This window comes from Phaseolus vulgaris, chromosome 5 (assembly GCF_000499845.2).
Source record: "Phaseolus vulgaris cultivar G19833 chromosome 5, P. vulgaris v2.0, whole genome shotgun sequence".
Taxonomy (NCBI): Eukaryota; Viridiplantae; Streptophyta; class Magnoliopsida; order Fabales; family Fabaceae; genus Phaseolus; species Phaseolus vulgaris.
Window position 1 is genome coordinate 25476849 of NC_023755.2, and position 27826 is coordinate 25504674.

The window sequence follows — 27826 nt, forward strand, 5'->3', positions numbered from 1 at the left end:
CCATCACTTTTCGTGAACCAAACGTGGAATGAGGAAAAAGAAAGAGTGGATCAACTTACATTGTTATTCCTAAAACATAATATAGCATAAATCAACTTTGTTTAGCTCCTTATCTCTAATCTACTTAAAAAAAAAATCTTCACTATATATCCTTACAAAAAATCCAGTTTGAAATTTCTCATTCTTTTATTCGCAAATTTAATTGCAACCTTTTACTTAATTTGTATAGTGAACTCACTTATCATATTTCTTGATTATCTTATTAACAGTAATAATATCTCATATATTATTTGATTTAGGGTTTAATATATATATATATATATATATATATATATATATATATATATATATATATATTAATAAGACGTATGCCAGTAAGTTCTAACTTTTCATTCTCATTATTCCTTTGAAGATCAGTTAGACCTGAAGGTATCTTTGCAAGTAACTCCGGAATATAAGAATTCGAAACTTTCATCCACTCACTTGGAAGTGGACAAGCATAATGTTATTCTAAAATATAGTTTTGTAGAAAAAGATAAACAAAAAAAAAAATACTTTATTTATGCTTAGAGAAATATGAAGAAGAAAAAGAAGAAGGTTAACTTGGCAAACCATGTGTAATTACAGTTCAAGCAGTTCTCAAAAGATAGCATACTGAAATAGTAAATTTCTTCCATTGCTCTTGAATTTATTCCAATCATTAGAAAAGTTGGTTGGTTAGATTGGAATTTTATTTTTTTTGATCAGCAAAGGTTAGATTGGAATTGATCCTATGTTCTTATTCAATCTCAAGTTTTGATAAAGTTAATCTTTTGAATTTAACATAATCAAGCATAATTAAAAGATGATGACAATCACAGTGAAGTAATGAAATAAAGTGATCATTTTCACAAAAAGGTCAGAAGTGGGCTTCACTTTGTTTTCATCCCAAAAGTGCACTATTGCTTGGATTCATCACTTTCCTTCTCTTTGATGTCACTTGGGTCATTTAGGTGTGTTAGGTTCAAAGTCCATCACTTCCATTCTCATTTTTCCATCCATTTTTTTTAAATAGACAAATCATCACAATGTCTTAATCACAATATAGTCTTTTTACACTATAATATTTTCACTTTATAAACAATTATTATTTTAAATATTTTTTAATTAATGGGCCACTTTCTCATCAGAAGAATTGAATTCAAATAAATATGACAGATCAAAATAAAAACTTCAGACTTTGTCTGCTGCTGCAAGCAACCGTACAATGTTACTTCTCTGTGTTATATGATCATAATATAATACTACTATAATGTTAAGCTCATAAATGAATATTATTATTATTTATTTGATTCACATTGTAAAGATGTGCATATGTTTAGGTTGAACTATTTACTCTTCTCAACAAGAGAGGATGGCAATCAAGTGGTTCTTAAATAATCATAAGTCTGACTGTACGGCACACGATGGACCACGTGTCCAGCTTAATATGGGGCCTGCCACATTTGACCCTTCCAGCCAAACTTCCTAATTCCTAAGCACTTTCTTCAATGATAAAAAATATATATTTTTTAAGATCAGTAATTAGAAACATATATGTTCAAACAAGGTAATATAATAAATGTTAAGTTTTTTTAAATATTTTATATAATTGAATGTTCAGAATTTAAATTCTAAACAGCTTATTAAATTCAAATAATTTTGGATATGTGTCACAAAAACAGGTGAAGAAAAGAAAAAGAAAAGGTTTTCAGGTCAAATGAAGAAAAAATGTAATAATAAATTAATAATTTATTTAATGTGCTCTTCATCTTTTGGCGCTTTTTTAGTGCAAATTCTATTGATATTAATATTATTTTTTGCGGCGACTTCGCCGTTTTCCGCTTTCTCTGTGTGCTTGTGTCTGCTGCACTTTTTATTTTTGTTGTTCAAAACCGTGTTAGCGACTCTGCTACACATAACACATTCTTTTCTCTGGTTTTTGTTTTTGGAATCTCGTTTAGGATCCTTTACCCTTTTGATTCCTTCTCACTTCTGGGTTTGTCTTTCTGTCTATAGCAACGCTTCCACCAAAAACGTAACTAACTGCCTTGGCTTCAGTTCACTTTTTTTTTACTGTGTGAATTGGTGAGTAGAGGCGTGATATCCAGAACATGTTTCGGTTTCCTTTTCTGCCTACCTTTTTGCTGTCAGTGTTTTGATCTGTCATCTTATGTTTCTTCAAAGTGTGTTTTGAGTCTCAACGTGGCTGCTTAACTGGATATATGCATGCTTTTTCATTCTTTCTTTTTTTCTAATTTTTGTGTACCCTTTGTTGCTGCTAAAGGGAGGGGGGAAAAAGCTTTGTGGGGTGAATGAAAGAAGAGTAAAAATGAAAAAGGGTCTTGTCATTTGATGCCTATGTGAATCTGAGTTGAGATTTCAATGGTGGTTTGGAACTTTTTGCGTGATTTTGATCTTGCTCTCATTTTCCTGTTTTGTGTTCCTTGTTAGATTGGATGGATGGAAAAGTGGATGAAGTTTCAGGATTTATGCATTTCAGATTGGTATGGAGCAGAGGATTAGGATTAGGATTGTTTTTGATATAGTGCTTTCTTTCTATTTGGGTCTTTGATGCATTTCCTGTTCCGTGTGCTAGTGGTTTTGGTGAATTTGGGTTTTGAAATTGACGTGATGGGTGGTAACCGGTGAAGTTGTTGATGATAAGTTATGCTTGATCGATTGTTTCAATATGCTGATGTCATTGTCCAACGTCCAGCATTGATTATTCTTCCTGATATTTTATTTTCTTCTTCGGAAGTTCTGAATGTTATATACTTCCGAAGACTTTTTGACAATGACTTTGAAAATTAAGAGTAAAGGCCTTCAATTGACTGGTTCAAGTTCAATGTTGTAAACCAAGCACCACGGAAATCTCTATATTAGTCTGTTATGGTGCCATATATTTGACCATGTTTAGTTGCTTGCTATGGCAGGTATATCAATGGATTGGATGATCAATAGGGAACTCTAGCGCAGAAGTGGAAAGGGGAGAGATGAAAGAGGAGTCAACTGGGCTTATCATCGGGATTTCCATAGGTGTGGTGATTGGAGTTGCTTTGGCAATTTCTGCGTTGTTCTGTATTAGATATCACCGGAAGCGGTCACAGATAGGCAATAGCAGTTCCCGGAGAGCAGCTGCCGTACCTATCCGCCAAAATGGTTTTGATTCTTGCACTATTCTATCAGACTCAACCTTGGGTCCAGAATCACCTGTGAGGTCTGGACGAAATGGCACCTCCTTCTGGCTTGAGGGCTTCAAGAAGAATAGTAACATGGTGTCAGCATCTGGAATACCAGAATATTCATACAAGTAAGTATGTTTGTTGTCTTATAGTGAGTTATCTTCATGTTCCATTCTTCTTGTTCTTAGATGATCCTTTTCTATGTTGTTCTACATTTACATGTGTTGAGACTATATGAACGAGTAATGATCAGCTGCACTTTTTCTTTCTTATATGAAATATGAAATGGTTATCTCTAATTAGACCTTAAATGTTTAGTGGTCTTTGTTCTCAGAAGAGAAACACAGTGGAGTAATGGAGTAATTAGGTTGGAGCATTTAAATATTGGAAGAGGAAACAAAGAAACGGATGGCTTTAAACTACCGTATCACAATTGTAGATGATAAAATAAAGGCTTGATTGTCTCTAAGCATTTGAATCGTGGTGTCACTTCTTCCATTCTTAAGCTTGAAAATTTGCAATTTTAGTGACTACTGCATGTTTCTTTAAGTGAAATCAAGTTAATTTGAACAAAGAACAACTTGTGTCATGTCATTTATCTCTTTCTTCTTTCTTTCTTTCTGTTAAATGTCTTTTATCTATGCTTCAGGGATTTGCAAAAGGCAACATATAATTTTACAACACTCATAGGACAAGGTGCATTTGGTCCTGTTTATAAAGCTCAGATGTCTACTGGGGAGACTGTTGCAGTTAAAGTTCTCGCAACTAATTCAAAGCAAGGGGAGAAAGAATTTCACACAGAGGTGAAGAAGGATTGATGATTTTTACTACAACCTGAAAAATAATTTTTTTTATATGTAATACCTTTGTATAATATTTTGTTCTAAACTTGATATGAATAATTGTCAACTTGGCATGTTTTCCTTTTAGATAACTTAGTTCCAATTGGTATTAACAGTTGTGATGCATTAAGTGTGATTTATTTTTCTGCTTCACTATTTTAACCTTTTATGTTCTTTCAATTTTTCTCAGGTTATGTTGTTGGGAAGGTTACATCATAGGAATCTGGTCAATTTGGTTGGGTATTGTGCGGAAAAGGGGCAACATATGCTTATATATGTGTACATGAGTAAAGGCTGCTTGGCTTCCCACTTGTACAGTAAGTTATCTGTCTATGTTTTTTGGTTAACAAACTTTTATGCCACTCATGCCACTTGCTCAATGGATTGGATCAATTAATTTTGATTCTCAACTGTTAAATTAATTGAATTGAGATTGGCTTCTGGTTTGAATTTAGTGATTAAAGTAGTAAGACTTTGGCTTAACATTATCCAATTAAATAGGACTTCATCAATTTGAGGAAAGATTCTATTTCAGCTTTACTGTATGTTCTTGCAGGTTAATGAAATCAGCATCCCCTGTAACAATCCATGATCTCATTTCCTTAGTTTTAATTAAAAATATATATAAAAACATGAAGTAGGTTCATGTGTAGACGTAAACGTATATTTTGTGTCTGAATATGCTTCATTTAGAAAGTTTGAAATTTTCTATATTCACACTCTGAAACAACTATGGAGATGTATTATTCTGTGTGGTAATGCAAACTTTTCTAGACCTGTATAAAGCAGTTATGAAAACTATCCTTTTTTGTTTTCTTTAAATGATACAAATGGCCATGTTTTGATTCTAAATGACGTGAGATAGATACGAATAGTACTTTGATACTATGTGCCTATCAATTGTTCAACATCCATCTGCAATACTGAAGCATATATACTTGTGTCTATATTCAGGTGAAGAGAATGGAACTCTGGGTTGGGAATTGAGGATTCATATAGCTTTAGACGTAGCAAGAGGAATAGAGTATCTTCATGATGGGGTAAGTTTCCTTGTGATTTGCTCTAAGAGAATTCTGCTTTCTCTATATAGGTATATGATAATCATAGTTGTCATCACTTCAGGCAGTACCTCCTGTAATCCATCGAGATATCAAATCTTCCAATATTCTCTTGGACCAGTCCATGCGAGCCAGGGTATGCCATTGCTATTTCTTTGTGAGTTAGTTTTTGTTAGGATGCTTCTCGTGCTGTTGTTGTTGTTGATGATGTTGAATCAAACAGGTTGCTGATTTTGGACTCTCAAGAGTAGAGATGGTGGATAAACATGCAGCAATTCGGGGTACCTTTGGGTATCTTGATCCTGAGTATATATCTTCAGGAACATTCACCAAAAAAAGTGATGTATATAGTTTTGGGGTTTTGCTCTTTGAACTTATAGCGGGCAGAAATCCTCAGCAGGGTCTAATGGAATATGTTGAGCTTGTAAGATCTCTCTCCTTCTCTACCTATGATCCCTACTGAAGATAATGGAATATAGTAGAAAATCAAAACAAGTCATTGCCAAGCATGTGTTTGAAGACTCTATGTGATGATGACATGAAATAGTCCTATAAAAATGCTTTGTTTTTTTTTTTTTTGTTTTTTTAACTCTGATGATGGTGTTAATGAATGATCAGGCAGCAATGAACAGTGAGGGGAAAGTTGGTTGGGAGGAGATAGTTGATTCAAGGCTTGAGGGTAAATGTGAGTTTGAAGAGGTGAATGAAGTGGCAGCCCTTGCCTACAAATGCATCAACCGTGTCCCAAAGAAGCGCCCTTCCATGAGGGACATTGTGCAAGTGTTCACACGAATCCTCAAGTCAAGGCACCAAAGGAATCACCATCACAAGAACTCCCTCTCAGCCACAGCTGATGAAGTTTCCATTGATGTTGATCACCTAGAAACCAACACTTCTCTCCCTCAACACACAAGAGAAGAATCTATAGATAGTACACCTGACATCTATGATTTGTAGAAGATGGTTTTGCATTTAGTTCAGTTTTTTTATTACATTGAATTTTTTTCCATTTGCCTTTAGATCTTATGTGGCCAGTGATTTGATGATGCCAGACATCATCTTCTGCATTTTTTGTTTCTGTTTCTCTTCTTTTTTGTTTATTTCTCCTACCTCTGTTCTGTTTTCTCACAGAAATCACACTCAAAATTTGTATATTAACATCCTTCATGTTATAATTACTTCATCTTGCAACCAAACAGGTTAATTTTCAACAATAGTTAACAATTTACAATAATTTATAGTTATATATAGAATGTTTTTATTCGGTATGTATAAATCATTTTTCATTCTCATAATCTTCTTAATAATGTTTTAAATTCATGATAGAAGTAGCAATGAGAGAGAAAATAATAGAAAAAAATTATCACTCTATAAAAGATAACTGTATATATGCATTTTATTTATTTTTTGAAAATTGTAATTAATACCAAATAGGTATAATAAATAAAGCCACAAAATAAGAATACATATATTTTTATTTAATATGTTAAAGATTTAAAATAATATTAACAGTCAATTTTAACTTACTAAAATAAAATAACGTGATGTGAACATATCCATTTAGAATAGGTTTGACAATCATACATCTCTAAATCACATACTATTATTACTAAACATAGTTAATTATATATGTAAACATTTTTAATTTTATTTTATTATTTAGTTATTATTAAATATTTCAGTAACATGATATTATTAACCTCTTGCAAGACCAAATTAATCAACTTTAAGTATTTAAATAACCTCAAGACACTATTAATCACATATTCAGCATTTTTAATCATACCATATGTAACTAATCACATGACAATTACAAAAAAAAAATAATAATAATAATATATATATATATATATATAATGACCTCGTGATTAAAAAATTATTACTATTAAATATTTCAATGACATTTTAAACTCTAATAACCGTATATAAATTGTTTTGACAAAATTAGTTTCTAATTAATAAGTTACATCATAACTGATAAGTCAGCTCATAACAGATTATTAATTTATAATTTTGAAATGATAAGTTGGATAATTGAATTAAAACTGTTTGATAAACTAGTTCATAAATATAAAATAACTAGTACATTGACATGTGAAACGCACAGGAAGTTTTAGAACATTTTATATATATAAATATTTATATTATAATTAAAATATATTTTTTTATATAAAAATTATAAAATTGAGCAAATGAAATTAAATATAATACACTAAATATTAAACATAAATTTACTTAATTTTGCATATTAAAAAATTTAATATAAAATTTAGAAGGTTAGTAGTCTACAAATTAATTATAAATAAAAATAATAACTTTTTTTCATAAAAAAATACATTACAATATAATATAGTCATTTGAACAAATTTACTTTATATAATAATTATCTAATAATAATTATCTATGTTTCTAATTAATAAGTTACATCATAACTGATATGATAAGTCAGCTCATAACTGATAAGTTCCTAATTTATAATTTTGAAATGATAAATTTGATAATTGAATTAAAACTGTTTGATAAACTAGTTGATAAATATAAAATAACTTGACATGTGAAACGCACAGGAAGTTTTAGAATATTTTATATATATAAATATTAATATTATAATTAAAATATATGTTTTTTTATATGAAAATTATAAAATTGTGCAAATGAAATTAAATATAATACACTAAATATTGAGCATAAATTTACCTAGTTTTGCATATTAAAGAATTTAATATAACTTATCATAAATTTAGAAGGTTAGTAGTCCACAAATTAATTATAAGTAAAAATGATAAATTTTTGCCGTAACAAATACATTACAATACAGTCATTTGAACAAATTTACATTATATAATAATTATCTAATATTACGTTGTCATAAGATATTTACGGTGAAAATGAAGTACTCTTCACCAACTTCATGTTATAAGTTAATCTGCAAAAATCTCTCAGAATAATTATTGCAATTAAAAAATAATTCATTATATTATATCAAGTATAGTTATAGTAAAAGTAAATGTGTGTTCATAAACATATTGTAAGCGAAAATCATATTAAATTATGAAGTCACCTTTTGTCATATAAAATAAAATGTAATATAATACAAATAAAATATGATGAAATATAAATACAATAAAATACTATTTATATAAATAACTAAATATCTTAAAAACCATAAAAAAAAACATAAACATATATGCTTTAGCAGGTCTCTAAAAAGAACAATCAACTTAATACTTCAATGACTAATAAATAATAAACAATATATAAAGAATAAAATGAATATAAGCATTCCATAATATTAACACAAAATATATAAAATAAAAAATATGATCAAAGATTTTTAAGAAAGAATAAATATGTTTGATCTTTCGTAAGCACAGGTAATTGTTATCCTAAGAGAATAATAAAAGAAATGATCCAGGATAGCTTAAATGGTGAATAAAAGTAAGTAACAAAACCCTTATATGAGAAGAAGGATTCTGGTATCACATTCAAAGATAATCTTGTCTCCTTCACGGAAAGAATGAAGACGACAGAAATTCTTCTGCCCGTTGCCAAGTTTAATGCGTCTAGAAGGAAACTTTCCTTTCAACACCTTGCATTCCACCTCCATTAGTAGACCATGGAGAGTAACCTTATTGAATCTCCCTTGGCGAATATATTATGCAAATGGAGCAAGAAGATCCTACTACAATATCGAAATAATAAGTAAAAAGAAATGAAGTAGAATATAATATAGGGCATTTTAAAAGAAACGAATGCTATACTAATCAGATAACTGGTTTGACTTTGATTCTTAATCGAGACAAATTTATGGAAAGATGGTCAAAGGGACCAATGGTTAAGGGTTCCTTCCCTTCAATTTCCTCCAAATAACAATTTACTTCACTTTCAGGGTGTTGGGTATGAAGCCAGGACCAATTGAGTTGGGCTGACTAGACACCATGTTTAGTGAGTGGGCTTAATCATTGTGTCCCCTTTATAATTTCTATTTAAAGAGATCATTGTACTTGTAATTGGTGTGTAACATGACAAAAATGAAACTTAATAGTTGCCCGTGTGGATGTAGGTTGTAGTTGGCGACTGAACCACGTTAAATTCTGTGTTGTTTATTTTCTACAGTTGATTCGTGATTATGTGTGTTGCTTTCGCGTGCACTTTTCCCATCAAGTGGCATCAGAGCTTGGTTCGATTACACACTAGAGATCCGATCAGCATAAATTAATCAACAAGACGTGAAAATTGCGGTTGCAGTAGCATCCCAAAGCTAAGGTTTCGCATGAGTGGCATCCCAAAGCTAGGGTTTCACAGAGAAGGCAGAGGTGTCCCAAAGCTAGGGTTTCGCAGAGGCGGCGACAGTGTCCTAAAGCTATAGTTTCGCAGAGGCGGCAGCAGCGTCCCAAAGGCTTAGGGTTTCACAGCGGTGCAAGGAGGAGGCTCCCAAATCTGATTCATGGCGACTTGCGATGTTGTGCAGGTGGCTTGCTTGCAGTAGGGTCGTGAGTGAGTAGCGCGGCGATGCTAGGGCTTGTAGGTGCGGCGACGGAGCGCAGATCTGTTTGACCAGCAGGGGTGGCGACGGTGCATAGGTCCAGTCTCTTGGTTCAACCATTGCGGCGGAGTGTTAGTGCAGTAGGGAGTGCGACTAGATCGCGTTTCGTGGCGAACAAATGCATGTGCTTGCGGTGAGCGAGACGGCACGGAGGTGCAGTGCGATGGCAGTGACGGAAGACGCAGGGTGACGCGTGCATTTTTCTATTGGTGCAACAATCATGGTGCAGTGCTAGGCATGGGGTGTGGCTGTTTTTTTTTTTTGTTGTGGCACGAAGGAAGATAGTTCAGTTACTAAGCACATCAATAAAACGAATTCGATCTTAGCCAGACTTATCTTAGTGGGCATTAAGTTCGATGATGAAGTTCAAGCTTACTACTGCTATTGTCTTTGCCTGACAGTTGGTCCGGAACGGTTACAGCAATTACAAGTTCAGCGAGATCTAATGGATTCACTTTTGAGAAGATTCGTGATCTCATTCTTGGCGAGGATATCCGAAGAAGGAGTTCTGGGAAATTATCTAGTGAATCGCTATATGTCATCAGAGGTAAGAAAAATATCAGAGATAGTGGGAGCAAGAACAAAAGAATGAGTCAGTGAAAGACTCGGGATTGCTCAAGTATAACATGTTGGAACTGCAAGGAGGTGGGGCATTTCAGGAATCAATTCCCAAATGATAAACAAGTCAACATTGCAAAAGACTTCGCGGACGAGGACCTTTTAGTCTGTTGTGCGGATAACAGTGTGGATTCCTGGGTCATGGATTCTGGTGCTAAGCATTGCAGAATCTAGTTATCGGGGACTTGGGAAAGGTAAGAGTAGCACACAACAGAACTCTTGATGTTACGGGCATGGGTAACATAGTGTTGAAGACACCAGTTGGTTTCTAGACTTTGAAGAATGTTAGAGTTGTTCCAAGCTTGACGAAAAGTTTGATTTTTGTTAGGCAGTTGGACGAACAGGGACATGAAGTGAAGTTCGGAAATCAGCAGTGGAAGGTCGTCAAGGGAAATCTTGTCATGGCCCGCGGAAGAAAGAGAGATTTTTTGTATAAGGTCGGATTACCGTCTGAGGGAGTGACCATCCCAGTTCAGAAGATAAACAAAGTCCGGTTCACAGAATCTCGTGGGCAGAAGAGGGTTGTCTTTACAAGAGAGAAACTTAGAGCCACAGGTCAGATTCAGGATGAACGAGCATGGAAAGGTTCAGGTAGACCAATCAGAGGTACTTATGACAGTGGGAGCACAGGTCGTGCTTCAGTTGATGTTCCTAAACGACAGTAGGTTAGGAGAACCAGTGTTTCAACTGTTGAAACATCTCCAGAAAAATTCTTGTTGAGTATGGTGTATGTTTGTTCTCAGGCTATTCCAGGATCTGACAGTTCCTATAAGTGGGAGACTGTAGGAACAAAGAACGGGTCAGTGATTGACGTGTTGAAACTCAGGGGAGTTTTAACGAAGTCTTCAAAATGATTAAGAAGGTTGGTGGCATCTAGAAGTGGAACATTGAGTTTCGTCGACAAATTACAGAAGTACATGTACACAGTTGAAGCGCAGGTGAACATTGTTTCGTGGCTTCAAGTGGGAGATTGTTGGGTATGAAGCCAGAACCAATTGGGTTGGGTTGACTAGACACCATGTTTAGTGAGTGGGTTGTCCCCTTTGTATTTTATATTTAAAGAGATCATTGTACTTGTAATTGGTGTGCAACATGACAGAAATGAAAACCTGATAGTTGTCAGTGTGGATGTAGGTTGCAGTTGGCGACCGAACCACGTTAAATTCTGTGTTGTTTATTTTCTGTAGTTGATTCGTGATTATGTGTGTTGCTTACACGTGCATTTTTTCCATCACAGGGATGCCCATATAAACAGTTGTATGGAAAGCGTTCTGACCCACGTAACGAAATAACATATAGTGGTCATCTGTGAAGCCATAAAAATCAATTAAACTCCACCATCCACGCAACATTTCTGGCGACAATAAATTTTCATTATACTGCACTATATGGACGTTCCCTGCTGAATCTGCAAGCGAGCACTCCTCTCCAAGTTCTTTTTGAAAGTCAATGACGAAAGCACGATCAACATAACCAAGCTATTAATTTTAAAATAAAGAATAAAAAGTCAGGAAATGAAGAAACTGTTTAAGAGGACAAATTTAAGAAAAAAAGAAAAATATACATACTTCACCACGACTGTTCATGGACCAAAAGACTCCTCTTGTTTCAAGTTTAATGATTTCTTCAGCACTGGGCCCCATTAAATGAATAATGGAGAAAACACCAAGAAATAAGTAAGAAAGAAAGTGAATAACAAAGAAAGCACCAAGAAAGAAGTAGGAGAGAAGAAGATTTTATAGAAGAACAAAGAAGAAAAGAGTACGATTGGGGATAATAAAAAACCGCACAATGTTATGACCTTTGGTGTAACTATTTATAACATATTTTATGACCTTTGATTTGTTCATTGCAACAAAGATCAGTTTGTTTCATTTCAAGTACAACATTAATTAATATTAAAAATAACAATTAAACTAAAATTACATTTATTTAACAATAATTATACCCACCAAACAATTAACATGTAGATAAAACATGTAAATAGTTGTAAATCATATATAAAATATTTTAAGTTTCAATATTTACAATAATGTAAAAAAAAAAATTGATATATGTACATTATGTCATATAATTACTTAAATATAATATATATATATATAATATTTATAATATTGAATTTTAATAAAAATTTAAATTTAAATAATATTGAAATTGAATTAAATTTCAATTGTGTAAAAAATATTTTAGGAATCCGAAATTTAAATTATTAATGTTTAATATTGAAATGAAATGATTATCTAAATTTACTAAATCGGATAGGAAGAGGAATGAATATTTTGAAAATCGTGTAAGAGAAACCACATCAGCCATGTGTATCTGAACAAAAAAAATCAAGTAGGTGACAGTGAATTAAAAAAGAACAAATTAAGGAGGTCACTCTGTATATGAAAAAAAGAACAAAATAAATTTTCGAATTGATTGCTATGAGATGTATATGTATCAATAAACAAAACCTTAAAATATTTATTTATTTGTTTTATTTAATAAATATTTTGGAATAATGATTTTGTCAATTTATAATTTTGAAATGATAAATTAGATAATTGAATTAAATCTGTTTGATCATAAATATAAAATAAATGAAATTTGTGTTTCTAAGAAAAATATATCACAATTATAATTTTAGATACTTTTAAATAATTGCATTCTTATTTAAATTAAATTAATTAATATAATAAATTTTTGTTAAATAAATTTTTATTTATTTTTCATAATTTTTGTTGTGTCTAATTTTTACATAACGTTGAATCACTTTAATTTGATATGCATAAAAAATAAAAAATAACTCAGCAAGTATTAAAAAATTGAAATAATTGATTTTATATATAAAATTGAGATAGATAATTATATGTAAAACGAAATTAAAAACAAAAAAAAATATTAAAATATAAAAAATAATTAAGTAACTATATATTAGTCAAAATAGCTTATAATTTATAAGGTAAAAGCTATTCAAATAGTTGTTTGAAAATATCTGTCTAACTATAATTTTTGTCAAATTATTTTATTAACTAGTTAAATGAACTATTAGAGGAATAGATAACTGTGTCTACTAAAAAATAACAACAGCAATTTAAAAACTAATTTTAAGAAAGAAAAATGAAAAGAGAAAGAATAGGGTCGCTACAAATGGGCCAAGATTTGGGCTTAGTAAATGGTCCATATGAAACCAATGGACACGTCGTCGTTTCGCTTGTCCATTTTAGCCTCTCACCACCACTTTCTATTCTTCTCATTCTAGCATCCTTTTATCCAAAACCATTACTATCAGAGCAGAAAGAAGAAGAGGTTGCAGCAACAATGGTAGCCATTGCTGCTCTTCAGACCTCAATGACCGGTCTCTCACTCTCCTCCAACTCTTTCTTAGGCCAGCGCTTTTCCCCCATCACGTTCCCCTCCCTTCTTCCGGTATGCACTTTTCTCTCCACTCATCACTCTTTTCCCAATTTTTTTTTTTTAATTTTTCTTTCAATTCAAGTTTCAGTTTTGTCCACCCCGCGTGATTTCTTTCTCCCAATAACCAAATGGGTATTCTTCTTTTTAACAATTCAAGAGAATTAACAATTCAAGTTTTTCTCTTTTTTTCTTCCATTTTTTAAGTCTTCCATTGTAAATATGGTGATGTTGTTATTTATTAGAGCATGTTTATTCATTAAAATGACTACCTATTTGACATGAATCTTCCATTGGAACATAGTTGGTACCTCTGGGAATAAATATAACTAAGCCCTTGTGGGTAGGGGAAAACTGAATCAATTAGTATGCGTACATTTTCTGATTGAAGCTATTTAATTGGACTTTGAACCCTGAAAAAATGAATAATTATGCTCCATAGCCTCAAAGTACTGATGCTTGAAAATTTGAGATTGGAATTCAAACCTGGTTTTCACTGTTCACTAATCACCTATCCCAAAGCATGTTCTCATTCCTTATAGTGGAAAGCCCAGTAATTCCAGCTGTACCCAGTTCATTTGCCTGGTGCTTGTCTATGTGGTACTCTTGAAGTTAGGAATTGGCCCGGCAAATTTTTCAGTTGAAGTTGTTGCCTCGTTAGGCTGAAGAAACATATTCTACAGATGTCGATAATATACTAAAACTTTAATTTCGTTGTAGCTCTTTTTAACTTTGGATTAGTTGTTGTACAGTTGAGGAGTTTTACGAACACATTCTTACTAATACACACTTTACTATTGGTTTAAATTTATTGAAACTACACAATCAGTAGAATGAAAAGTGAGACCTGTCAAAAATTATGATTTCCAATAAATTTCAGTCTATAATAGACTGTTAAAAAAAGTATGTTTGAGAATATGTTGTTAGCATTTCTCTTTAGTCTTTACAAGTTTATTAACTTTACTTGTCCACTATACTAGCTTTCACAAACTTTGGCCCTGTAGAAAACAATTGCGTGTCATCTTTTAATGAATATTGTGTTCTACTTAGTTTGTATTTGGCTCTAATTATTTGCATATTTTTGTAAGTGATTGTTTCTCCAAACTTTGTATCCAATTTATTATCTCAATGTCTCCAGCAAATCTACCGTGAATTTTCTTATTAATATTATCTTTTTAGAAACTGTCTGGAATACCTGCAAATTTTTAGATTCTTTTAATTTCTTTTGCTCATCATTTTGTTGCAACTTCAAGAGTGCTCATAAAAATAACAACTACTACAATATTTTGTCAGACAAATGAATTAATGGCTTTTAACGATAAAATAAATCAAGTTTGTAACTAAATTTCATAATTCCATCAAGAGTTTTGTAGACTGACTTGATAATTGTTTATATTTATGTATGCAGGGTAAGTCAACAGAGAAGCAATGTCCCATTGTAATGAAGGTTGGTATCAGACTTGGCGTATGCACGACCAATGATTATTCTTTTCAAATTTTCTTAAGCTCAATCAAAATGGACTAAGAACAGTGCATGTGCAGTCATTTGCAGATCATTATTTGTTGATGCTTGTCTTTACAATGAGGAAATTGAAACTAAGCAAATCACAAAGTTTCACTAATATGATATGAGTGTAGCTATCTTTAATAATTATTCTCTTGTGTTGTATGTTTTGCTTCTGCTCTGGCAGCTTAAACGATGGGAACGAAAGAAGTGTAAACCAAACAGCCTTCCTATCTTGCACAAAATGCATGTTAAACTTGGAGATACGGTGCAAATCATAACTGGAAGTGACAGGGGTAAAGTTGGGGAGATTACTAGACTCTTCAAGCATAACAGCACAATAATAGTGAAAGATTTAAATTTGAAGACAAAGCATGTGAAGAGTAAAGAAGAGGGGGAACCGGGGCAAATTATTAAGGTTCTCCTCATTTCCTTGATTCATTTTTATAAATTCTTTTCCACTTCTGAAGCTTCTTCAAGAAATGGAAGTAACGTTTGTTTTTCCCATAGAAAGTATGGATAATTGGATATACTAATAGTTTGACATGTCGTTCATTGATTATTATAGGCATGTTTGGATACAAGCTAGAAGTGCTTATGAGAGTTTCTCTATTATAAATATAGAGCTTTTTTCAATAGAAAGCTCGCAAGCATTTCTAGCTTTGTATACAAAAAATAATACATATAAAAAATTGTTCATTGGTGTGTATATTCAGGGACTAATACTTTTGAGAAACATTTTTTTTTCTAATTCCAGATTGAAGGTCCTATCCACAGCTCAAATGTGATGCTGTACTCCAAAGATCAGAATGTAGCAAGCCGTGTGGGGCATAAAGTCCTTGATAATGGTAAAAGAGTCCGGTACCTTATAAAAACTGGAGAAATAATTGATAGTGCAGAGAATTGGAAGAAACTGAAGGATGAGACTACTAAGAAACCTGAAGAAGCTGCTGCTGCTGCCTAGTTTTTCTTGTGTAGTTCATTCATTCACTAGCAGTGTAACTCTAGCTGTACTTGTTGTGCTCAGTTTTTCATTTCATCATCTGATGTATATTTTGGTCTGTCTGTTGATCTCCATATACTAAAACCAGGGTGATTAAATTTGTCTATTGGTTTGTCACTTTGAGCAAAGTGAATCTTTTTGAAAAGAAAGTGTTCATGAAAGTGAGAATGGCTATTTCTTCTGAGTAACTCTGCTCAATTCAACCAGGTATTTTGGTAATGCAGAATAGTCGGGAGGGTATTTGGTAATTCACAAAAATATAGATAGTAGCAGAACAAAATTTTAAAACTCTTTTTAGTAGCATATATGTTATCTAAAAGCTAAAACTAAGCTTCTGCAATTTTTGAAATTATTTTTATTCAAAATGCTATTAGCGGTATTTTAATAATTGTGTTGTGGCCCAGAAAATTGTTTTTGGGTAGATAATAGCCTTAAGTGGTGTGTCTCATAATGGTGTGTCTCATAATTCTCAAATGGCAATTACTTTTCTAGAACGCCATTCTGAATTGTAAAACTAAATGGCACTTCAAAACTGAATATTATTGGATTCAAAAGAGTATATATATGTACATGTCAAACAGCAAAAACACAGATGACAAATAGAAAAACAAAAGTCCAAATGAAAGGCCCAAATAAAGAGTACAGTTATTTTATCCGCCTCCCTCGAGCTGGGAATATATGTTTCTCATTCCCAGCTTGGATTGGAGCTTTCAAAAGAGTATATATATGTACATGTCAAACAGCAAAAACACAGATGACAAATAGAAAAACAAAAGCCCAAATGAAAGGCCCAAATAAAGAGTACAGTTATTTTATCCGCCTCCCTCGAGCTGGGAATATATGTTTCTCATTCCCAGCTTGGATTGGAGCTCTTTGTATACTGTTGGAGCAAGGGGTTTGGTAAGGATATTCGCAATCTGCATAGAAGAAGAAATAGGAAGCAACTTGAGAAGCCCAGCGGTGATCTTGTTTCGGACGATGTGACAGTCAATTTCGATGTGCTTGGTACGCTCATGAAACACTTGATTTGAGGCAATGTGTATTGCAGATTGGTTATCACAGTAGATGGTTGCTGGTTGAATATAGGGAAGTCCAAGGTCTTGCAGGATATAGGTTAGCCATTGAATTTCGCAGGTGGTTGTGGTTAATGCTCTATATTCGGCTTCAGAAGAACTCTTGGAAAGGGTTTATTGTTTCTTAGATTTCCATGAGACAAGAGAATCACCCAAGAAAATGGAGTAACCGGTTACAGATTTTCGGGTTTCAGGACAGGTAGCCCAATTCGAATCACTGAAACCGCGAAGTTGGAGAGTGTTGTTGCTGGGAAAGAAGATTATGTTGCCAGGGTTGCCTTTCAAGTACCAAAGAAGACGAAAAGCAGCTTGTTGATGAAGGTTGGTAGGAGAGGAAATAAATTGGCTGAGGTTGTTGAACATAAAGACAATGTCAGGTCGTGTGTTTGTAAGATATATGAGCTTGCCAATTAGTCTTCTATATGCAGAGGTTTCAATGTCAGTGAGTTGTGTGCCAGTGGAGGAGGAAACCCGAGATGAGTGAACCATGGGTGTTCATTTAAAGAAGCACATGAACTTACCTCACTTGAGCTACAAGATTCATTATCATCTTCTGCAATCAAACAGATGTTTGTTTTCTCATCTTCACTTGATGAAGAACTTGATGATGATACTTCATTTTCATCCCAAGCTATGTAGGCTCTCTTTGTCTTGTTCTTCTTTTCCTTGTTGCTAGACTTCTTCTCCTTGGTTTTGTTTGGGCAATCTGTCTTTATGTGACCTTGCTCACCACAACCAAAACAGGTATAGTTAATTGAATTAAAATCATTAGATTTCTTGTTTCCATACCTATCTTTGTTGTTGTCCTTATTGCGGTTCCTTTTCAAGAATTTGCTGAACTTTCTTGACAGCAAGCTAAGGTTTTCCTCATCACTATCATCACTGGATTCTTGTTTGCCTTTGTGCTTGGAAGCTTTTAAGGCTATGCTCCTTACATGCTTGTCTTCCCTTTCTTGAACATTGAGCCGATTCATCTCTAACTCATGTTCCCTAAGCTTGCCAAACAAAGAAGCCATACTCAAGGATGTTAGATCTTTAGATTCGGATATAGCAGTTACCTTGGGTTGCCATGCTCTATCAAGACATTTCAAGATCTTGATGTTTAGCTCTTCCTTTTCAAAGGTCTTGTCAAGGCTCATGAGATGATTGATGATGTGCGTGAATCTTTTCTGCACCTCAGCAATTGTTTCACCTTTGAGCATTCTGAACATCTCATACTCTTGGATTAGAGTATGCTTCCTAGCTCTCTTCACCTCATTTGTACCATCATGAGTTACCTCCAAGGTGTCCCACATTTCTTTTGATGATTTGCATTGAGAGACCTTGAAAAACTCATCTGAATTTAAAGCAGAGGTTATTATATTTTTGGCAATGCAATCGAATTTGGCCTTCTTCCTTTCTGAATCAGTCCATTGAGACCAAGGCTTTTCAATGAAAGATCCATCTTTTTCAAACTTTGGGACAAAAGGACCATTTTCAATTGCATCCCAAATTCCTTTGTCAAGTGATTCCATAAAGATTTTCATTCTCACTTTCCAAGATTGGTAGTTTAAACCACAAAACAGAGGTGGTCTGTTGATTGAAGCACCTTCCCCAAAAGGTAGTCTATCAGCCATTAAAAAAAAAATTTAGGATCACACTTGAATAAATTTCAAAAACCAAGCTCTTGATGCCAATTGTTAAAATGGATGGCTTTAAACTAGAGGGGGGGGCGAATTGTTTAAAGAGGATTTTCGCAAACTTTTAAGTCAAGAATGAAATTTCTTCAAGAAACAAATGATAAGAAATTCAATTTGCCAAAACACAAAGCAAAAACAACAGCACCAGAAAAACAATCGGTTGTTTCGCAGAAACAATCGGTTGTTTATACCAGTTTGCAAATATTAAAAATGAATTTAAAGAGATTAAGGAGAGAGAGAATGCACACAGATGTTTATACTGGTTCACTCTAAACCCAGAGCTACTTCCAGTCTTCTCAGAAACCACTAAGGAAATCCACTAAGCAATCAAACCTAGATCACTTACAACACAACCAAGAAAGTGTGACCTTGATCCCCTCAAGACACACACTTCTCTTGGCCAACACACCAACACTAAGAATGTTGATCTTGATCCCCTCAAGAACACACAACACTTCTCAGCAAACACACAAAGATTCTTGTTCAACATATACAAGGATTACACTTGTTACAGAAGCAATTCTGAAATCAATACAAGCAGAAATCATATCTCACATTCTTTGATCAATCTCAATCTCTAAGCAATCTCAACTTTATAAAATCAGAATCTCATAAAACTCTTTAACCCAAATCTGTTTTTCTGTTTTATATCAAAGTTGTTGTTTGTTATCAAATCTTAACAAACTATTCATTGCATTTAAAGATTGGTGAAAGCATTAAAAACTGGAGCGTAAACAGTTAGAAAATCATTTAATGCTCAGTCAAAGCACAAACCATTTTTCTGTTATGGTACCAAAACAAACAATCGGTTGTTTCCTCGAATCAATCGGTTGTTCTGGTTTTAACAGCTCAACCATTTGAAAAACAATTTTCAACCTTTTCTAAAAACACCTAAGTATAAAACAATCGGTTGTTTCGACAAAACAATCGGTTGTTTTTCACTTAGTTTGAAAAACACTTTTCTTTTAAAAATATTGAGAATGCCTATGCTTTGGATTCAATCAAGAGTGGATTACATAAACAATCTACCCAAATCCTATCTAAGACAGCTCAGCAACAGCAAGCATAGCCTAGCCTTCAACATCCTTCAAAGGGTTTGGATTCTTCAAAGCTTGAACACCACTTGGTTCAACAACTTCAACAAAGAACCATGAGTGTAGAGGAATATAGGCAAAAAATGGAACTATATATGATGAGAGCTTCCATTAGGGAATCTGAATCCACTACCATAGCAAGATTTCTAAGTGGGCTTAATCTTGAGATTAGAGATAGAGTTGAACTCATACCCTACCAAGACTTGAATGATTTGGTTCAACTATGTATCAAGGTTGAACAACAAAATTTAAGGAAAACTTCAAGTCGTAAGGAAGGTTCATACTCTAACTCCTATCCAAGAAGAGAATTTAAAAGGGAGGAGAGTACACCTAAAGAAAAACCAAGAGAGACTCCCAAAAGTGTAGGAAAAGATATGCTCATTCCTCCCATTCGCACTAGGGATGTTAAGTGTTTTAAATGTTTTGGAAGAGGTCATGTGCAAGCTCAATGCCCAAATCAAAGAACTTTGTTTTTAAGGGGGGTAGATGAGTATAGTAGTTGTGATGATGCACCTAGTGGGAAAGAAGAGGAGGAGAATAACGAGAGAGTATATCCTTATGAGGGGGAGTTAATGATGATTAGGAGGACCCTCAACAACCAAACTAGCGTGAACTTAGAAACACAAAGAGATAACATCTTTAATACAAGATGCAAAGTTTTTGAAAAAATATGTTCTCTCATTGTGGATGGCTCTTGCTGCAATTGTTGTAGCACTAGGATGGTTGAAAAGCTAAATCTACAAGTAGTCCCTCATCCAAAACCTTACAAACTTCAATGGATTAATGAAGATGGGGAACTAACTGTAGACAAGCAAGTGAAAGTCGAGTTTTTTTCTGGGTAACTACAAAGATAATGTTTTATGTGATGTAGTTCCCATGGAGGCTTGCCACATATTATTGGGTAGACCTTGGCAATTTGACAAGAAAACCATGCACAATGGTCTAACCAACGAGATTACCTTCACCCATAATGAAAAGAAGTTTATACTCAATCCTTTACCACATTCACAAGTGGTAAGAGATCAAGTACAAATGAAACAAAAGAGGGATGAAGAGGAAAAAAATTCAAATTAGAAAAAGAGAGAATCCTTAGGGAGCAAAAGGCGTGGGAGAAGAGTGTTCCTTCCCACAAGGTCATTCAACAAGACAAGACGTTTGAAAATACCTGAAAATATGCTTCTTGTTGAACAACCTCAAAGCCTTATCTTTTGTAAAGGAACACTTACATGCACTGCCACAAATCTTGAGACTTTGACTCTACCTCCTCAAGTAAAAGAGTTTTACAAGAATTTGATGATATATTCTCTAAGGAAGGCCCCATAGGACTTCCTTCTTTTAGAGGTATAGAACATCAAATTGATTTAGTTCCGGGGGCTAGTCTACCTAATAGACCAGCCTATAGAACTAATCTTGAGGAAATTAAGGAGATAGAATCTTAAGTACAAGATTTGTTGGAGAAGGATTGGGTTCAAAAGAGCTTAAGCCCTTGTGTTGTACTGTCTTGTTGGTGCCAAAAAAAGATGGAAAGTGGAGAATGTGCTACGATTGTAGGGCCATCAATAATATCACCATCAAGTATTAGGCATCCAATCCCAAGACTAGACGATATGCTTGATGAATTACATGGGTCCATCATATTTTCCAAAATTGATCTTAAAAGTGGATATCACCAAATTAGAATCAAAGAGGGTGATGAATGGAAAACCGCTTTTAAAACCAAATTTGGACTATATGAGTGGTTGGTGATGCCTTTTGGTCTCACTAATGCACCTAGTACTTTCATGAGGCTCATGAATCATGTGTTGAGAGATTGCATAGGTAAATATGTAGTAGTTTACTTTGATGATATCCTAGTTTATAGCCAAAGCCTAGACGACCACTTAAGACACCTTAGGGAAGTTCTCTTAGTGCTTAGGATTAATAGTTTATTTGCTAATAGTGATAAGTGTACCTTTTATGTTGATAGTGTAGTGTTTTTAGGTTTTGTAGTTAACAAAAATGGGGTGCATGTTGACCTCGAGAAAATCAAAGTCATCCAAGAATGGCCAACCCCACAAAATGTAGGAGATGTTAGGAGTTGTCATGGCTTGGCTAGCTTTTATAGACGTTTTGTGCCTAACTTCTCAAGTCTAGCTTCACCACTCAATGAGTTAGTGAAGAAAGACACTCCATTTTTTCTTGGACCGAGAAGCATGAACAAGCCTTCAAGAGGCTAAAAGCTCAACTCACTAATGCACCCATTCTAGCTTTACCAATTTTTGCCAAAACTTTTGAGCTAGAGTGTGATGCATCGGGAGTTGGTATAGGTGCGGTTTTGTTACAAGGAGGACATCCAAATGCTTATTTTAGTGAAAAACTTCATGGAGCCACCCTTAACTACCCTACCTATGACAAAGAGCTCTATGCACTTGTGAGGGCCTTAAAGACTTGGGAACACTATCTAGTTTCTAAAGAATTTGTCATACATAGTGATCATGAGTCTTTGAAATATTTGAAAGGGATTTCTTCAACAATTTCCTTATGTCATCAAATACAAGAAGGGTAGCACAAACATAGTAGTTGATGCTCTCTCAAGGAGACATGTGCTCTTTTCAAAACTTGGAGCCCAAATTCTTGGATTTGACAACATAAGAGACCTTTACCAAGAAGACCGAGATTTTGCATCTATCTTTGCTAAGTGTGAACGTAGAGCACAAGAAGGATTCTATGTATCCGAGGGGTATCTCTTTAAAGAAGGTAAACTTTGTATACCTCAAGGCACACATAGAAAACTTCTTGTAAAGGAATCTCATGAAGGAGGTCTCATGGGCCATTTTGGGGTTGATAAAACTCTTGATCTTTTGAAAGAAAAATTATTTTGGCCACACATGAGACGAGATGTCCAAAGACATTGTTTTAGATGTATTTCATGTTTAAAATCTAAATCTAAAACAATGCCTCATGGACTTTATACCCCTTTACCGATTGCAAGTGCTCCATGGGAAGACATTAGCATGGATTTTATCTTAGGACTCCCTAGGACTACAAGAGGTTTTGACTCCATCTTTGTGGTTGTTGATCGTTTTAGCAAAATGGCACATTTTATTCCATGCCACAAAGTGGATGATGCTCAAAATGTTTCCAAACTCTTCTTTAGAGAAGTGGTGAGACTTCACGGATTACCTAGAAGCATAGTGTCAGATAGAGATCCAAAGTTTATAAGCCATTTTTGGAAAACTCTTTGGGAAAAACTTGACACTTGACTACAATTTTCCACATCATGTCATCCTCAAACGGATAGACAAATTGAAGTAGTAGTCAATAGATCTCTTTCTACTATGCTTAGGCCAATCATGAAAGGTAGCCATAAATCTTGGAATGAGTAACTTCCCCGTATTGAATTTGCATACAACCGAGTAGTTCACAAGACTACTAATATTTATCCATTTGAAGTTGTATATGGTTTTAACCCTCTTACTCCTTTGGATTTGTTACCCCTTCCTAATCCACAAGCTTTTGTGCATAAGGAAGGCGCTACCAAAGCTGAATTTGTTAAGAAAATGCATGAAAAGGTTAAAACACAAATACAACAACAAACTGAGAAATATGTCAAGTACAACAATAAGGGAAAGAGAAAATTATTTTTGAGCAAGGAGACCTAGTTTGGCTTCATCTTAGAAATGATAGGTTTCCAACTAAGAGAAAGTCTAAACTTAGTCCCCTTGGTGATGGACCTTTTCAAGTCCTCAAAAGAGTCAATAACAATGCTTATAAACTTGAATTGTCTGTCGAATATGGAGTACATGATACCTTTAATGTCATTGATTTGTCTCCTTTTGTAGGTACTAATGAAGAAGATGATGCATTGGATTTGAGGACAAATCCTTTTCAAGGGGGAGGGGATGATGGAAGAGGGCCAAGCACCACTACAACTGAAAGCCCACCACCTTTTCATATTGGGTCAATCACTAGGGTCATGGCTAGAAAGCTTGAAGAGGATTGGAACACTGCTACTGATGGCAGAGAGACTTGTCTCTACATGCTCAAAGATGCCAAATTCCTATCATAGAATAGCTTTTAATTTCTTGTTAAAAGTGGCATAAACTATTTCTTTTGTAATTTTGTTGAACATGCAAATTGGTACCTAAATGCTAGTCTAAGTTTAATTAGAGTTCCCTAAACTCATAATTAAACTTAGGATCGGCCCACATTAGCCCAAGGAGGAGCATAAGTTCTAGATCTACTTGCACATGCTAGATTCTAGAACTTACTTCCCATGTGTTGAATTTTAGGTGCCATTCACATTTGCATAGCATTTGAATTTCCCTCTCATTTGTGCCTTGTGTAAACCGGCCTCCTAAGCTATTTAAGGAGTGCCTTGGCTCTTAGTTTTGCAAGATTAATATACTTAGTGAATTGCTGCCAAATTGTGCCAATTTCACTTTTTTCCCAAAAACCTCTTAGGTTAGGCTATTGATCTTCACAAATCCTCCTTTCCAAGTAGAGTTGGCCTCACCACTCTCAATCCCTACCTCTCATGCACCTTCAAGATCACCACCACTCTTAGGAGGACCTTGCTTCGTCTTCAATCCATGATGTTTCCGCCATTCACCAACAAAACTCCAAAATCATGAAGGCACTTCTCCATCAATTAATCTTCCAAATACATGAGTCAAACCCTCTTATTTATAGTGTTTAGAGGGCTGGAAATTCAAAAGAAAGTGGAGGGAAATTCAAATGAGAAACATTTGAATTTGGAGCCAATTCCTAGTCACAAGGGAAGTGTGACTTGGTTTCTTTTTTTGGCACCTCCTAAATCTACACCTACACCTCCTTTTTATGTCACATGGAAGGTCTGACTTAGCTTTATACATTTGCACCTATTATATCTATATCTACACCTCCATTTATGTTCTACTAAAAATACTCAAAAGTAATTACAAAAAAAAAGACATCCAATGATGCTTAGTTGGCCCAGATCTTCTATTTGTTGGGCTTGAGCTGAAGCTTGAACTTGTATTCGGGCTTGGGCTTTTTCTATCATGGGCTTGGGCCTCTTCCATCATCTCCTCCCTCTTGAAAAGGATTTTTCCTCAAATCCAATGCTTCTTCTTCATCATCATTATGTGGATGTATGTGGCTGGATGGTTTCCATCACCTCAGCCAAAAGCCTCTCCTAGTCAGCCCTGGATGATGCCACTGTCTCCTGGAGAGTGTTAACAGTCTCCATGAGCTACTGTATGGTGAGATTGTCATCTCCCTCCTATCCATATGGATCTTGTCTTGTATTCCTCATATCGCCTGATAGCTTAATCACAATTGTGGATGGGACCTGGTTTTATCGGGCCCCACGGTGGGCGTCAAATGTTCTTGTCGGTTGACCTGCTCGCCAGCTGACTCTGGTGACAGGCTTTAGCTCTGTCTGTCTCTGTTAGAATCTGCTCTTCTCTTTGTTGCGTTGGAACGCGGCTCCGTTGAAACAGAGGGTGATACGACCCAAATCCACAAGAAGATGACCAAGGATGTCAACTATGAAGGGTCATCTCAACAATCAAAGGAATACCTCATCAGTAGGAGGAATGGACAAGGACCGGAGCACCTAAAGTTCTTCCTACTAGTTTTCTTAAATATTTATAAAAATGTTGTAAATAAGTTGGGCTCATTTGTAGGGGTCCAAATAGTATAAATAAGCTACAATAAAGTGCTTTTAGCATAGTAAGGGGTGTGGGTAGCATTCTAGCTTGTTCCTAGCCCATTTAAAGGCATTTTGACCTAGTTTCTAGAAGGATAAACCTAGAATACGAGATTGACTTAGTCAAATCCTATGGTTGCCCACTTTTTTCCCTTTTCCCACTCTATCCTCTTTTCTTCTTTTCCAAGGCTCCTAAATCTATACACAGGGAGGCATACCTCATGTATTCATATGTTGAATGAAGAGTAAAGTTACTATACACAAATTGTGTTAGAGTTTGTGAGCATTGTCTCTCTAAACCATTGGTCTTATCTTGTGAGTGTTGTGAGATCTCGAGTGGCGACATCTACACTTATCTTGGATTCAATTCACCATCCAAGTGGTGTGCTCATTCACAATTCCACCACTCCTAAGTTTCCTTTCACTCATATTTTTCCATTCCATTTACATTCTTATTTTCAATTCCAAAATATGTCTTGTTCTTGTTCTTGTTATTGAATTTCAATTCGGTTCATTTTCTTGCATTCCTTGTGTTTGATTAAATTCCGCACCTATATTTGTCATTCATATTCACCATTAATTGTGTTTTTCCTTTGGCCTTATGGAAATGAACCTTCACATCTACTTAACACTTGTTAAGTTAATGTCCAGTGGGAATTTTTCTTAGGCTTCTCACCTATATTTGTTCTAAAATCTAAATCTAAGTAAAATGTCACTAATCAAATGAACAATCCTAAAATCAACTCACATCAGAGGGGGGCCTATCTGTTGATTGCATTCCGACAATCAAGTCAGTACAGGGCTTAAGAAACAAGAAGTAGTAAGTTTCAGTCTTAGAAACAGCGTACATTTACCTGGGATCTCAAGTCCCTTTTATAAACTACCTCTAGGCTACCTCTTGTAGCAACCTTCTCTCGCGAGAATCTTATCTCGAGTGAAAGCATGTTCAATGGGAGAAGACTCAATTACAATGCACACAATTTTAGCGCTACAACTACACAAAATCTTTTCTCCTTGGAGTGTATAGAATCTTAACAGAATAACCACCAGGGTACCAACTCATGTACCAACATCAGGGGTCCAATTTATCTCTCATAGGCATACATGCCCTTACGTATCATGCATGCAACATATTCCCCTAAACTTTAGCGCTCTTGGGCTTAGGCTTATAGAGAATGTTTTACTTGTACTAGACCCGATTGCACTAAACACACCCCTAGGCTCATTAACACTCTTCACTGACCGACCAGACCTTATACGCGAAGTATTATATTAAGTATATGAATGAGAGTCAATACACACATACTTGGAGCTCACTCATGTGGCCCGTCAATCTTGACTCGAGGACCGAACTGACCTATTTAACGCTGACACTAATGTCCGACCACCGAATACTGAGCTTTACGTGTTCTAGTCCAATACAATTCTTTTATATCTAAAGTAATTATTATTTATATTGAATATTTTTTTTAATGTATAACAAGTAAAAACTAATACTTTAACTAGAAACTGAAAAAAAAATGTTAATCATATTTACGTACATTTATTTCATGTAAATAATAATAATTTTAATTTTATACGAAACAAAATATAAAAATATATTCATAAATATAAATTAATACTATAAAAATAATTATTAAGTTTAGTAAAAGATTAACTTAAAGAATAAATTTTAATGGATTATTAATTTGAGAAATATATTCACATGTTTAGGAGACTGGTAGTTTTCAAGTTTTCTACTTTATACATTCAATAAAGTTTATTTGACACTCTTTTTTTTACCTTCCACTTTACAACTCCATTTAATAATAAAATATTATATTTAATTAATAAAAATAAAAATAAATAAAATTTTGAAATAAAATAATAATATATCTAGTTATTAAAATAAAATAAAAAATATAGTGTCAAGTTATCATTATCTTTTGCATTATTCTGGCATGGGTTGCATGTTTCTATCGTTAAGCAATTGTTGGTACTATATATGAGTACTTGAACGTTTATACAAAAGAAAGTTGGGTTGCACACAAACCCAAAAATAGGATCACGTGAATATACATTAATGTAAAAAAGTCAATTATGGGTTATGATATTATGAGTACTTTAACCTTAGAATAAAAGAAAATTCAACAGATCTAT

General features: G+C 34.2%; 3 protein-coding genes across 6 annotated transcripts; 2 read left to right on the forward strand and 1 right to left on the reverse strand.

The window, feature by feature from the left end:
* The first annotated feature begins 1806 nt into the window (after positions 1-1806).
* On the forward strand, positions 1807-6299 carry LOC137835326 (calcium/calmodulin-regulated receptor-like kinase 1). 4 transcript variants are annotated; one of them, XM_068643792.1, is made up of 8 exons: positions 1807-2106; positions 2955-3331; positions 3853-4006; positions 4236-4362; positions 5000-5085; positions 5168-5239; positions 5327-5527; positions 5722-6299. In XM_068643792.1, the coding sequence occupies exons 2-8, from the start codon at positions 3015-3017 to the stop codon at positions 6058-6060; spliced, it is 1296 nt and encodes a 431-aa protein (XP_068499893.1). In that variant the 5' UTR covers positions 1807-2106; positions 2955-3014; the 3' UTR covers positions 6061-6299. The 4 variants fall into 4 exon arrangements, with proteins under 4 accessions (XP_068499893.1, XP_068499894.1, XP_068499896.1 ...); XM_068643793.1 differs by having other exon boundaries at positions 1855-2056; XM_068643795.1 differs by lacking the exon at positions 1807-2106 and adding an exon at positions 2332-2525.
* Positions 6300-13432: 7133 nt separating this feature from the next.
* LOC137835329 (large ribosomal subunit protein uL24c) lies at positions 13433-16331 on the forward strand. The gene is made up of 4 exons (XM_068643798.1): positions 13433-13678; positions 15072-15110; positions 15355-15585; positions 15925-16331. Exons 1-4 carry the CDS (start codon positions 13571-13573, stop codon positions 16129-16131), a joined length of 585 nt encoding a protein of 194 aa, XP_068499899.1. The 5' UTR covers positions 13433-13570; the 3' UTR covers positions 16132-16331.
* Positions 16332-17357: 1026 nt separating this feature from the next.
* Positions 17358-17732, reverse strand: LOC137834186 (uncharacterized mitochondrial protein AtMg00240-like). Its single transcript, XM_068642248.1, has one exon. The coding sequence runs from the start codon at positions 17730-17732 to the stop codon at positions 17358-17360; it is 375 nt and encodes a 124-aa protein (XP_068498349.1).
* Between the last annotated feature and the right edge of the window lie 10094 nt (positions 17733-27826).